The 14428-nt window shown below is 37.4% G+C and overlaps 1 protein-coding gene across 6 annotated transcripts in view; it reads right to left on the bottom strand.

Moving 5' to 3' along the window:
- Window positions 1-14428, bottom strand: part of NEXN (nexilin F-actin binding protein) — a 56361-nt gene that overhangs the window by 1897 nt on the left and 40036 nt on the right. For all 6 annotated transcript variants that reach the window (XM_086390725.1, XM_086390727.1, XM_086390728.1 and 3 more), the window contains 2 exons: window positions 11735-11932; window positions 4441-4662 (listed from right to left, as the gene is read on the bottom strand). In XM_086390725.1, coding sequence (XP_086246851.1) covers window positions 4441-4662; window positions 11735-11932 — 420 coding nt within the window. The remainder of the gene's footprint in view (window positions 1-4440; window positions 4663-11734; window positions 11933-14428) is intronic.

Genomic DNA, 14428 nt, shown 5'->3' with positions numbered 1-14428 from the left:
AATAAGAATTGTTTACTTTCTAAAAACCAACAAGAACTAAAATGTTAATAGTTTTGAAGATGCCTAGGCACAAGAAAATTAACATGTTTGGGTTATGCTATTTGCTACACTGCAGACTATCCCCCAGTTTAGGAAAGATGAAAGTTCACTTGTGAAATACTCTTTTTTAACAGTTGGAATTGTTCTCCCAGTGTAATTATCACACATTGTCTCTGGAGTCCTAGTGTATTTTATTTGCCCAACCAAATCTCAGTGCTTGTTAATAGTACTGAGTAAAGAAAAGGATGAGGAAATCATACACTATTAACAATTATTAAAATACTTTCATAAGAGTCTCCACTTAACTCTTTACCCGACCTCATAGTACAGAAATGCAATTTTGTTATTTCCCACTTCATGATTTCTTCCTCACCCTTTTTTGTTAATAACTGAGATGAATTCTATCCAGTAAATAATTTATCGAAAAGCAATGGCAAAGAAGAATGTGTACAGGTAGAATAAAATAAGACAGCTGTTGAAAGAGGCAATGACTGAAACTTGGGGAAACAGGAAATCCAGTTCTGAGTCAATTTATTTAGGGGTAAGAGTTGGAAGCCATGAAAATAAAGGGGTAATGTAAGAGTAGAATTTGAACTGTCAGGTAGCATGTCTGTAAAACCAGTTTGGTGATAAGAAGGTCACTTACTGGCCTTTGAGAGCAGTTTTAGTAGAATGGGGTCTTGTGAGTATAGTTAACCCATGGTTTCAAAAATACCTTGCTTGTAGTTGACTCTTGGTCTCTAAACTACTTAGACTCTTGTGAGTTTATCTGGAAATCTCACCATTTGTATTTCAAAGTACTATGAGGAAATTACTTCCAGATATCCAATGCAAAAAAATAAAATTTTGAAATAGGCTATAAAATAATTGCCTGTATAAGAAAAATATTGGTTCATCAATGTTTTATAGTGTGAAGTGTTGCACCACAGCTCCAATGAATGTAGATGTTAAAAGTAAGTTGGACTGTTTTCCTGGTTCTCCTGAATCCAGTTTTTATTTGATACTGGAAAATGCTAGGATATCAGACATAATTAGAGACTTGATGGGTAACTTCTGTTCATGCCATTATTTAGCCTTCAGTTGATAAACATACCAGACTACCATTATTGCTAATGAATTTTATTGGTATGATTGCTTCTTGTTATATTTAAAAGATAGGGCAAAAAATACATTTTAAAACAATGGTCTGCTTGTTAAACAAGCAAACTAATAAACTGCGGTTTTATCTCAACAGACTTTTCCAAGACTTACATGGAAAAAAAAATGGACCTTTTTGTTCACACTGAATATTTAATGTTATTCTTTGCATAACAAATCTTTAAGATCGTGTATTTCAGCAAGTATAACAACTACTATTCTGGCTAGATCCCTCCCTCTTAATAACTTCTAGATTTTTGTATAAAAGTTTGTGTAAACTCAAAAATTTTATTTATGTAGTTACCTAAAACCTGCCTTTAGAAAATAAATTTTAAGTAGAAGCTGACTTGGAGAAAGTTTATGAATAGTCTTATGGTTATTAAGTACAGTTGCTTTTCCTTGAATCCCTGTAAAGCCAGGTTAGAAGTTTTAACAGGATATGGATCTACTGAGAATTATGTTATAAATGGAATGATCTTTGTTCTTTAGGTGCATTCTTTGTAGGGCATTGGTACTCCCAGCATGTGGATATTACAGGCAATACAATTAAGCAGTGAATTTGGGATAAAAGAGAATGTAAAGCATGGTTCTGGAGAATCTAACTAGAAAATCAAACACTATTAGGCAGTTAAGTGATTTATGTACCAAATGTTGATACAGTTAAGGGCTACAGGAGCTGGGATGGAATTCTTAGATTAGGTAAGTTTACATGAATGAGTTAGGCCTTGAAAGATGTCTGGAATATAAAAAGAAGGTATTTTCTAAAGAAGGAAACCTGAAACAATCAGAAGGGACAGGTCCTACCCTGGAAGTTGACTATACTCTGCCAAAACTATGCTAATACAATATTTCAGTGACCCTTAGTTTATTGAGATAAGAATGTCAGGTTCCTCACAGGAAACTCAACTCAGGACATCCTCATGGGTTAGAGAGTCAGCCAAGTCCTAATCTTATGTCCTTTTATACAAGAGAGCCAGTAACAGCATTAAAGCAAGAAACCACCAGCATCATTTCTCTTATTCTTACCTATAAATTTTATAGGGCTAGGTATGACTGCTCTGAGGTTTCACTACGTTTAACCAGAAAAGGGGAGCAAGTGCATCCTGATTTAAATTCTTTACCTTCTGTGATTTATCTCTAAGGAATCAACTGATCTTGTGGCCCATCTATCCACTGAATGTTAATGTTTTCCAGGATTTTACTCATCTGACAACTATTAACCCTTTCAAGATGGCTTTATCTACATCTGTACTTTCAAATAGTATCCAGAAAAGTTAGTCTTTAGCTCCTGCCTCTTGACTGAGCTCAATACCTATGTTTCAGACTGACATTACTTGTCCAAATATAGCTCAAACTTCACAGGTCCGAAACAATTTGTTCATCCACCTCTCCTCTCCAGACTTCCTGAATTCTCTGTATCTAGTTTCCCTAGTAATCTTGAAGAAATGTTAGCCTTCTCAGCAACCACCTGCCTGTAACTCAGTTTTTCTCCCTTGCCCCCAGCTTCATTACCTTGTCCCAGTTCATCCTCCATGACCCCAGGATTCTTTAAGCTAGCTTTTTATACTCTGTCCTAAAACTTTGATTACTAACATTATTCCTAAATCATAGTGCCTGCAAGGTTTAAAAGGCCCTTCAGCTAACAACTAGTTTTACAACCTTTTATCCTATCACCTATAATTGTTTGAAGCTGTTTGTGACTTTACTTTCCAGTCATTATTTTACATCCCTACCCCTGTTAGATGATTCTAAATACCATATGAGCCAGGACTTACGCAGGTTTATTTGCCAATGTAGCCCCGGTGTAGGCTTTCAAATAATTTTTTAATACGTGAATCCAAAACCATCTTTAGCTTAAACATGATCATGCAATGAAGATACCTATTTGATAATATCATTCCATGTTTTAAAAATAAAACATAAATACAGTATACTAACGCATATATATGGAATTTAGAAAGATGGTAACAATAACCCGGTGTACGAGACAGCAAAAGAGACACTGATGTATAGAACAGTCTTATGGACTCTGTGGGAGAGGGAGAGGGTGGGAAGATTTGGGAGAATGGCAATGAAACATGTAAAATATCATGTAGGAAACGAGTTGCCAGTCCAGGTTCGATGCATGATGCTGGATGCTTGGGGCTGGTGCACTGGGACGGCCCAGAGGGATGGTATGGGGAGGGAGGAGGGTTCGGGATGGGGAACACATGTATACCTGTGGTGGATTCATTTTGATATTTGGCAAAACTAATACAATTATGTAAAGTTTAAAAATAAAATTAGAGAAAAAAAAAAATCCCTTCGGTGCACCTCAATAAAGTTGTTTAACATGGCATCTAAGATGGGTCATCTTGCTGGTGCTTGTGTCTTCGTTACCTTGTGCTGTGCTCACATTCTCCCTGTCTCAATGAATTGCTTATAGTTCTGGAGTTTGCCCATAGTTTCACCATTTTTATTCAACAGTCTCCTCTGAATGCCCTCCCAAATTCTGACACTTGTATTATAGTTGAATATTTGATGAGAATGAATTTTAGAAGAGTATGTGTTAGATACAACAAAATGGCAATTCTGACAATAAGCTTTCCAGATCTTATTTAAACCAATATTCATATCATGGAACTAGTCCTTAAACTGGAAGGGACATTATGGTCATCTAGTGAGTACCTCCTAATTTTACATATGAAAGTGAAAGCGAAGTCGCTCAGTCATGTCTGACTCTGCGACCCCATGGACTGTAGCCTATCCGGCTCCTCAGTCCATGGAATTTTCCAGGCAAGAGTACTGGAGTGGGTTGCCAGAGGTACCAAATTCATGTCACCTGAATTTTTATTTAGGTTCTGTACCTGAATGATTTAGCATGACTTTAGCAGATAACATAGGCTTTGTTGTCCTCATCTTTAAGTAGGTATGAATAATCCCTGGAGTTTAACTCAAAAATACACTGGTTCCTACTGATTCAAAGTAAAAACTTGTGCCAATAAAGATTTACTTTTGAGCTATTTTTGCTAGAGTGAACCATTTGATGTTCACTATAGGCTCTCATTCTCTCTGTTCCAAAGTCATTTTGGAATAATACTAGAATAGCAAAATCTTAAAAAGTCTCAAGATCTTAATATGATTTTGCTCTGTATTAGTTCCCAGATTATTATATACTCTGATGGTTAATTGTATGTACCAACACTTACTTCAAAGACATTGTTACTTCTGTTAAATCCATTATTGTATTACAACTTAAATATAAAACTATATGTATGTATATACCTCATGAAAGTTTTCTGCTTCTCTCTCTTTAATTTCAAGGTCAATTGCTCTTCTTCTTGCTCGTTCTTCTTCTATCTTTTTCTGAATTTCTTTTTCAGACAATTGTCCAATTTTTTCAAACTTGCTTTTTAAATTTTTAGCTTGAATAGAACCACTCCTTTTCAATTTGATTAATTCTTCATATTCCCTGCTCAGTTCAAAGGTTTCATTTTCTTCCTCTTCCTTCAAAAAAATTAAGATTGTTATATATTAAATACCATAAAATTAGTTTGTACTTAAGTTATCCAGAAAGTTCACTATTTCTTATTTGAAACCAAAACTAAATGTTATAAATAACTTTTCCCCTAAACACTATGCCTAAATTTACTAATTAAAAGTGGTGCTACAAATTTAAGACTTCAGATAACATCTTACTTTATTTAAAATACTACTTAACTAGAGACTGGCTGAAAGCTTATTAATATTCCATTATAACCTGGTAAAACTAAAATATGCATATGAGGATTAACTTTTATGAGGAATTGTAGAGGAATTTTTAGGGGGAGGTAAAGAAAATTTTTAAAAATCACTGGGCTAAGAGAAGTTCTAATTCTGACTCTGATACTGTGTGGCCTTTTGCCTGGTCTCAGTCCACTGGACATGATCTTTTCATCTCTATGTAGAGCCACAGTATCTCTAAAAATTAGTCCTGCCTTTGGTTTGATGATAGTCAAATATCACTCAATACTCTGAATTAAGCATTTCTACAGACACAGTGTGATAAAATCCTTATATTTTGCTACATATCACTTGTATTCTCTATATTCTGCCAAGAAAGATAAGGAGTCAGTGAAAATCAGGCTCCAGTTCCTTATCCATTGTATCTTGAATACTTTTTATTCAAGTTTTCCCTTTGCTTTTCACAAAATATTGTATATTTCACAAATATAAAGTATTTGTATACTTCTTAAACTAAATCCTAATGGAGTAGTAGAATATTCCAGTTATTCCTGGTACACTTTTCCTGGGGAAGACCTAGAGTTCCAGGCAGAGAAATAAAAAGGTGGGACTGGAGTTTGGGTAGGGGCAAACGGTATGCAGGGAGAGTTAGAGTGGATGATGTTGACATGAGGCTTAATTTTTTGATTCAACAAAAGAAAAAGTTTATTCCTCATACTACCTCCACATTTTGGTCTATCTGGGTGAAAATGAGCAACTCCTAAAATAGAAATTAACAGTTATGACATTGTATCATATCACAGTGGTTCCCAGGTAGCTGATCAAAATTAATGGTTGACTAATCGGTTACAATCTGAGTAATCTTGAAATTGGCTTTCTACTTGATTGAAAACTCCCAGACACAGAGTAGCATCAGAATGTCTGACAGTTAACTTGCTATATATTAATTAGATTACTTCTCAATAGTATACTAAAATATATTCTAGTTTACTTCATTTTTCTAGACACACAATTCATTTTCAGCTTCCTTTATAAAATAAATCCTACTACTTTTTTTTTAATTCCAAGGCTAGACCTTGCAGTATTTTCCTGTAGCATATTCATTATATTTTCTTATTAACTATATATACAGCATTTCTAATCTCTTGGTAGATTTGGGCAAAGAAGTAAATATCCGTACAGGTCAATTGCTCCAACCCGTGGCAGAGTCAGCTTCTAAGAGACTGCAACCTCTGTGAAGGAACCCACTCCGTTCCTAGATCAGGAGCTGGCAAGAAGTCCCCCCAGAGTCAGTTGTGAAACATGCCATTACACTACCAGTCCTACTTGAGTTGGGGTGCTCACCTCACCCCAAGCAATGGGGTTGTGCATGCATCCTAGACTGCTGCTTGTGTTGCTGCCCAGCCAGAAGCCTAAGGTGACAGTAGAATGCTGGTCTCCTCCTTCACCCTCCCCTCTAACTGCTTGGCCATCCAGAAGGAGCAAAGAAGTGTCCAGGGGTAGGAAGGTTAAACAGGGTTTTGCGGCATCAGGAGGTAGGAGAAGAGGTGCCAAGAGCCCACCATGGATACAAGCAGAGAGACATCATGAGTGGTTGAGGCAAGGTGCCAAGACTAGTGCAGGCTCCACTGTCCAACTACTTTTACTTATAACACAGAGATTGAAAGATAAACCTCTAAAATTTCAAAGACAACCTCAGAACACTAAATCCTAAGTGTGACCCTCTGAGTCTGGGGTCCTATGTGGGCACAAGGTGCATGCTCATGAAGCTGGCCCTGTAGAGTCTATAATACAGGCATGCCTTGAGAATATTGTGAATTCAATTCTAGACCACCATAATAAACATCTTCATAAAGTGAGTCACATGAATTTTTTGGTTTCCTAGTGCATACACTATGCTATAGTCAGTGTGCAATAGCATTATGTCTAAAAAAGTACATAACTTTAAAACATTGCTAAAAAATGGTAATCTGAGCCTTCAGTGAGTCGTAATCTTTTTGCTGTTGGATATTCTTGCCTCAGTGTTGATGGCTGCTGACTGATCAGAGTGGTAATTGCTGAAGGCTGGAGTGGCTGTGGCAATTTCTTAAGACAACAATGAAGTGTGCTGCAACAACTGACTCTTTTGTGAATCATATGTCTTTCTTTTGTGAATAATGTCTCTAGCTTACAATGCTCATTGATATCATTTTGCCCACAGTAGAATTTTTTTCAAAATTTGAGTCAATCTAAAAACTGCTAGTACTTTGTCAGCTAAGTTTATTCAATATTCTAAACCCTCTGTTGTCATTTTAAGAATTTTCACAGCACCTTCACTAGGAGTAGCTTCCATCTCAAGAAAGCACTTTGCTCACCCATATGAAGCAACTCCTCATTCATTAACCTTTTATCATGAGATTTAAGGAATTCATTCCTATCCTCAGAGACCACTTCTAATTCATGTTCCCTTGCTGTTTGCACATCTACAGTCACTTCCTTCACTGATCTTGACACCCTCAGAATCATCCGTGGAGTTGAAATCAACTTTTTCTAAACTCTTCTGAATTTGATGTTTTGACTTCTTTCTTCCCTTGAATCATGAATATTCGTAATGGCACCTGGAATGTTGAATCCTTTTCAGAAGATTTTCAGTTGGTTTTGTCCATATTCATTGGAGAAATCACCATCAGCTCAGTTCAGCTCAGTCGTGTCAGATTCTGCAACCCTATGGACTGCAGCACGCCAGGCTTCCCTGTCCGTCACCAACTCCCAGAACCTACTCAAACTCATGTCCATCGTGTTGGTGATGCCATCCGACCATCTCATCCTCTGTTGTCCCCTTCTCCTCCCACCTTCAATCTTTCCCAGCATCAGGGTTTTTTCCAGTGAGTCGGTTCTTCACATCAGGTGGCCAAAGTACTGAAGTTTCAGCTTCAGCATCAGTTCTTCCAATGAATATTCAGGACTGATTTCCTTTAGGATTGACTTGATGGATCTCCTTGCAGTCCAAGGGACTCTCGAGTCTTCTCCAACACCATAGTTCAAAAGCATCAATTCTTTGGCACTCAGCTTTCTTTATACTCCAACTCTCACATCCATACATGACTACTGGAAACACCATAGCTTTGACTAGATGGACCTTTGTTGGTAAAGTAATGTCTCTGCTTTTTAATATGCTGTCTAGGTTGGTCATAGCTTTACTTCCAAGGAGCAAATGCCTTTTAATTTCATGGCTGCAGTCACCATTTGAAGAGATTTTGGAGCCCCAAAAAAAGTCTGCCACTCTTTCCCCATCTATTTGCCATGAAATGATGAGACCGGATACCATGATCTTTGTTTACTGAATGTTGAGTTCTAACTCAACTTTTTCACTCTCCACTTTCATCAAGAGGCTCTTTAGTTCTTCTTCCCTTTCTGCCATAAGGGTGGTATCATCTGCATATCTGAGGTTATTGATATTTCTCCGGGAAATCTTGATTCCGGCTTGTGCTTCATCCAGCCCAGCATTTCACATGATGTACTGTGCATAAAAGTTAAATAAACAGGGTGACAATATATAGCCTTGACGTACTCCTTTCCTGCTTTGGAACCAGTCTGTTGTTCCATGTCCAGTTCTAACTATTGCTTCTTGACCTGCATACAGATTTCTCAGGAGACAGGTCAGGTGGTCTGGTATTCCCATCTCTTGAAGAATTTTCCACAGTTTGTTGTGATCCACACAGTCAAAGGCTTTGGTATAGTCAATAAAGCAGAAGTAGATGTTTTTCTGGAACTATCTTGCTTTTTCAATGATCCAGCGAATGTTGGCAATTTGATCTCTGGTTCCTCTGCCTTTTCCATATCCAGCTTGAACATCTGGAAGTTCACGGTTCACATACTGTTGAAGCCTGGCTTGGAGAATTTTCAGCATTACTTTACTAGCATGTGAGATAAGTGCAATTGTGTGGTAGTTTGAACATTTTTTGGCACTGTCTTTCTTTGGGATTGGAATGAAAACTGACCTTTTCCAGTCCTGTGGTGACTGCTGAGTTTTCCAGATTTGCTGGCATATTGAGTGCAGCACTTTCATAGCATCATCTTTTAGGATTTGAAATACCTCAATGGGAATTCATCACATCCACTAGCTTTATTCATAGTGATGCTTCCTTAAGGCCCACTTGACTTCACATTCCAGCATGTCTGGCTCTAGGTGAGTGATCACCCCATTGTGATTATCTGGGTCATGAAGATCTTTTTTGTACAAAACGAAGCAGGTCAAAGGCTAACAGTTTTTCCAAGAGAACACACTGGTCATAGCAAACACACTCTTCCAACAACATAAGAGAAGACTCTACACATGGACATCACCAGATGGTCAATACTGAAATCAGATTGATTATGTTCTTTGCAGCCAAAGATGGAGAAGCTGTATACAGTCAGCCAAAACAAGACTGGGATCTGACTGTGGCTCAGAATATGAACTCCCTATTGCCAAATTCAGACTTAAACTGAAGAAAGTAGGGAAAACCACTAGACCATTCAGATATGACCTAAATCAAATCCCTTATGATTATACAGTGGAAGTAACAAATAGATTCAAGGGATTTGATCTGATAGAGTGCCTGAAGAACTATGGATGGAGGTTCGTGACACTGTACAGGAGGCAGGGATCAAGACCATCCCCAAGAAAGAGAAATGCAGAAAGGCAAATTGGTTGTCTGACAAGGCGTTACTGAGAAAAGCAGAAGGCAAAGGAGAAAAGGTAAGATATACCTATTTGAATGCAGAGTTCCAAAGAATAGCAAGGAGAGGTAAGAAAGCCTTCCTCAGTGATCAATACAAAGAAGTAGAGGAAAACAATAGAATGAGAGAGACTAGAGAGCTCTTCAAGAAAATTAGAGATAGCAAGGGAACATTTCATGCAAAGATAAGCACAATAAAGGACAGAAATGGTATGGACATAACAGAAGCAGAAGATATTAAGAAGAGGTGGCAAGAATACACAGAAGAACTACAAAAAGAAAAGATCATCATGACAGCTGAAGCCTTACAAAATTTATTTTTTCAATAATAAGACTTGAAAGTAGAAATTACTGCTTGGCCTATGGGCTGCAGAATGGATGCTGTGCCAGTAGGCGTGAAAACAACATTAATATCATCACATCATCAGAGCTCTTGGGTGACCAGGTGCACTGTCAATGAGCAATAATATTTTGAAAGGAATCTTTTTTTCTGAGCAATAGGTCTTAACAACGGGCTTAATATTCAGTAAACAATGTTGTCAACAGGTGTGCTATCATCTAGGCTTCATTGTTCCATTTATAGAGCATAGGAAGAATGGTAAATGAGTACTGGTTTCAACTTAAAGTCACCAGCTGTTTTAGCCCCTAACAAGAGAGTCAGCCTGTCCTTTGAAGCTTCAAAGCCAGGCACTGACTTTTCCTCTCTAGCTAAGGAAGTCCTAGATGGCATCCTCTTCCAATATAAGCCTGTTTGCCTATATTGAAAATCTATTTTTTAGTGTAGCCACCTTCATTAATTATCTTTGATCTTCTGGATAACTTGCTGCAACCTCTGCAACAGCACTTGCTGATTCACCTTGCACTTGTTATGTTATAGAGATGGTTTTTTCCCTTAAACTTCAAGAACCAACCTCTACTAGCTTCAGACTTTTCTTCTGCAGTGTCTTCATCTGTCACTCTTCATAGAATTGAAGAGAGTTAGGGCTTTGCCCTGGATTAGGCTTTGGCTTAAGGGAATGTTGTGGTTCGTTTGGCCTTCTATCCAGACCACTAAAACTTTCTCCATGACAGTAAGGCTGTTCCACTTCGCTATTATTTATGTGTTCACTGGAGTAGCACTTTTCATTTCCTGCAAGAATTTTTCTTTGCGTTCACATCTTGGTTAACCATTTGGCACAAGAGGTCTAGATTTCAGCCTATCTCAGCTTTCAACATGCGTTCCTCACTAAGCTTAATCATTTCTAGCTTTTAAAGTGAGACAAATCACTTCTCAACCAAGCATAAAGTGAAAGTCATGAGACTCTCACTTGAACACTTAGAGGCCATTAATTGTCCTAATTTCAGTACTTTTGTGTAATGAAATTGGCCCAAGGTGAGGGGAAGCCAGTAAGTGGCACAGTCAGAACATAATATATATATCAAGTTCATCATCTGATACGGGTGCAGTTTGTGGTGGCCCAAAACAATTACAATAGTAACAACAAAGGTCACTGATCCCACAGCACTATAACATATATAATAATAATGAAAAAGTCTGAAATATTGCAAGAAGTACCAAAATGTTATACAGAGACACAAAGTGAGCAAATGTTGGAAAAACGCGTCCACTGACTTGCTCCATGCAGGGTTGCCACAGACTTAATTTGTTAAAAAAAACACAGTATCTGTAAAGTGCAATCATGTGAAGCACAATGAGATGAAGTATGCCTGTAAAATGATTCAAAGACTTGCCAAACTGATGCTCCTATTAGCATCCATGGTACTCTTGTAGGTTTTTCTTATTTTGATGGTCAGTTTAATTCTGATTCAAGGCAAATAAGTATAAATGGGTATATTAAGCACTCTAGAACAACAGTTCTCAATCATGGTGTAATCACACACAACTGTGAGGTATATAGGAAGAAATATTTACTTAAGTATTGTAATATCTCAGTCACTTGGAATTATATATGTTTCAAACTAGCAAGCAGGAGTAGAGTTATAGCAGGCTGGAAAGGTACACTCAACTCAACTATGCTAAACTTGTCCAAGTGCCTCATAGGAGTGTCCTTTATGTGAATAATAATACTTAGAAAGTCATTGTAAGGTAATACATGTGAAATACTTAGATTAATAAATATTTGTGGGATATCAATGGATATTTCTTAAAATCTTACCTCTCCCATTTCTTGTCTCAGTTGTTCAAATTCCTGTTTTTCCATCTCTAGTTTATGTCTCCGCTCCTCCTCTGTTCGTCGTCTTTCTTCTTCCATTTTTTGTTTTAATAATTCTTCAAAATTAATTTCCAGTTTTCCCGGTATAAGAGATTCTTGAGAGATTGTTTTATACATCTCTGGGGTGTCATCATCTACTACCTATTTAAAATAATTCTTTTATCACTTTTACCAGAATTATACATAGTAAAAAGGGAATAGCTCTTGAATAGAAAGATTTCACATTGACTAAAAACCAAAAATTCTCTTTAAAAATATAAAACAAGGAATAATTATTAGAAAACATAAGACTAAAGTATTTGTAGTAACAGAGAAAATGGTGACCATCTAGTCTCCATTCCAATGAACACAAATAAATACTTTGACTTTTACTATGAGTAATTTGAATTAGGGGCTTCCTTTACCAGTGGCACAGTGGTAAAAGAATCCACCTGCCAATGCAGGAGATGCAAGAGATGACGGTTCAATCCCCTGGATGGGGAAGACCCCTGGAGGAGGAAATGGCAACTCACTCCAGTATTCTCGCCTGGAGACTCCCACGGACAGAGGAGCCTGGCAGGCTACAGTCCACAGCATCACAAAGAGTCGGACACAGCTGAGAGACCGAGCACACAACAAAAATTTTCATTAAAAAAATTTAAAAGATGTTCTAATATTGGGAAAACTTTTTAATTGGATTAAAATGAACCTCAGGACTTCCCTGGTGGTTCAGTGGCTGGGACTCCATGCTCCCAATGTGGGGGGCCTACCTAGGTTTGATTCGTGGTCAGGGAACTAGATCCCATATGCCATAACTAAAATCACACATGCTACAACAAAGATCAAAGATCTCACATGCCCTAACTAGCTCTTGGCACAGTCAAACAAATAAATTTTTTTTTTCCTTCTACAATGATTTTATTATAAATATGATCTTTTGGAATAAACAAATACTGCATTCAAGACTACCAGCAAACTTGTTCTAAAGTAATAAAAGAGGGGAAAATGGAACCAGGAGCCACTGAGACGTAGCGATAAATAGCAAAGATGCCTGCACGCCATGCTGAGTGCCGTTCCCCCGAGAAGTGACAGGAGGTTCACAGGGGACACCACATTTCTCAGTAGCCCATTAAGGAAAACAAGCTTCGAGTTTGGTAATTTGCCCTAGTTCGGTAAACTGAACTGCTCCTCTCCTTGGTCCTAGGTAGGAGAACAGGAAGATGATCAGTCTGCAGATGCCAGCGTCAACACGGAAGATCTTGTACTTTGAAACTCTCTGCTCTCAGACCAAACTGTTTACTACTTGCCTGATAAGAAGAAAATTATTTTCTCTGGACAAATAAATTTTTTAAAAATTAAAAAATAATTTACTTTTTAAAAAGTAAAATGAACCTCAATTCTGGTAATTAAAATAGAGTGTTTCAGTTAAATCATGGTTTTAACTGAATGAGTTATCATTATGATCCCTTCATAATTGGGCAATAATCACTTAATGCTGTGATTTTATTATATTGATTTATTTCCTGTCAGGCTAATTAAAAATAAATAATAGTTAATACTTAACAACTGCCAAGAATAATTCTAAGCATTTTACATGCATTGACTTATTTTTCTATACCCATATGAAGTAGGTGTTATTAATATCCCCATTTAACACATGAGGAAACTAAGGCAATAAAAAGTTAACTTATCCAAAGTCAATACAAATACTATATGGAAAAGGTAAGATCCAAAACTTTAGAAGTCTAATAAAATTATAAATAACTATTTAGACTACCTTTTCATAATTTTATAAATTACATGTCTAACTGCCATTTAATTGCGATTTAGTTGCAACCGCGGACAAGTTACATAGCCTCTTTAGATCTGAATTTCCCTATCTGCAACAACTTTCATTGAATTGTCATGAGAATCACATAAAGTTTGGAAACACTCTGCAGTGTGCCTGACACCAAGATAAGCTACCAAATAGCAGTTTTATTATTACAATATCATTGTATACCGGCAGTCTCTAAACTGCAAATAACAACTCTGCTTTTAAGTCATTGACTTGCAATACACTTTGGATAACAAGAAATTACCTAATTATATTCCCCGAACTGCTACTGCTACTGATAAGTCGCTTCAGTTGTGTCTGACTCTGTGCGACCCCATAGACGGCAGCCCACCAGGCTCCCCCGTCCCTGGGATTCTCCAGGCAAGAACACTGGAGTGGGTTGCCATTTCCTTCTCCAATGCATGAAAGTGAAAAGTGAAAGTGAAGTCGCTCAGTCGTATCTGACTCCTAGCGACCCCATGGACTGCAGCCTACCAGGCTCCTCTGTCCATGGGATTCTCCAGGCAAGAGTACTGGAGTGGGGTGCCATTGCCTTCTCCCTGAAAGTACATACATAAACCTCTCATTTAAATTATGTCCCTGTGGTTGAACTAGACACTTGAATAAGGAAAAACAAATGGTAATTATTTATTTGTTCCAAATTTTATAAATGACAGGCTTTACCACAAAACCAGTGCAGCTCAGAAACAACATTTATATAGTTTTACAATCCACATATTACCCCCCAAATTTTTAAATAATATATGAGCTACTTGAGCTATAATATGGACTGATGCTGAAGCTGAAGCTCCAGTATTTTGGTCATCTAATCCAAACAGATG

The sequence above is a fragment of the Bos grunniens genome, chromosome 3 (assembly GCF_055505025.1).
Source record: "Bos grunniens cultivar Pamir isolate PY7600 chromosome 3, Bosgru_T2T1.0, whole genome shotgun sequence".
In the NCBI taxonomy this organism is placed as follows: Eukaryota; Metazoa; Chordata; class Mammalia; order Artiodactyla; family Bovidae; genus Bos; species Bos grunniens.
This window is presented reverse-complemented; position numbering and strand designations above follow the sequence as displayed.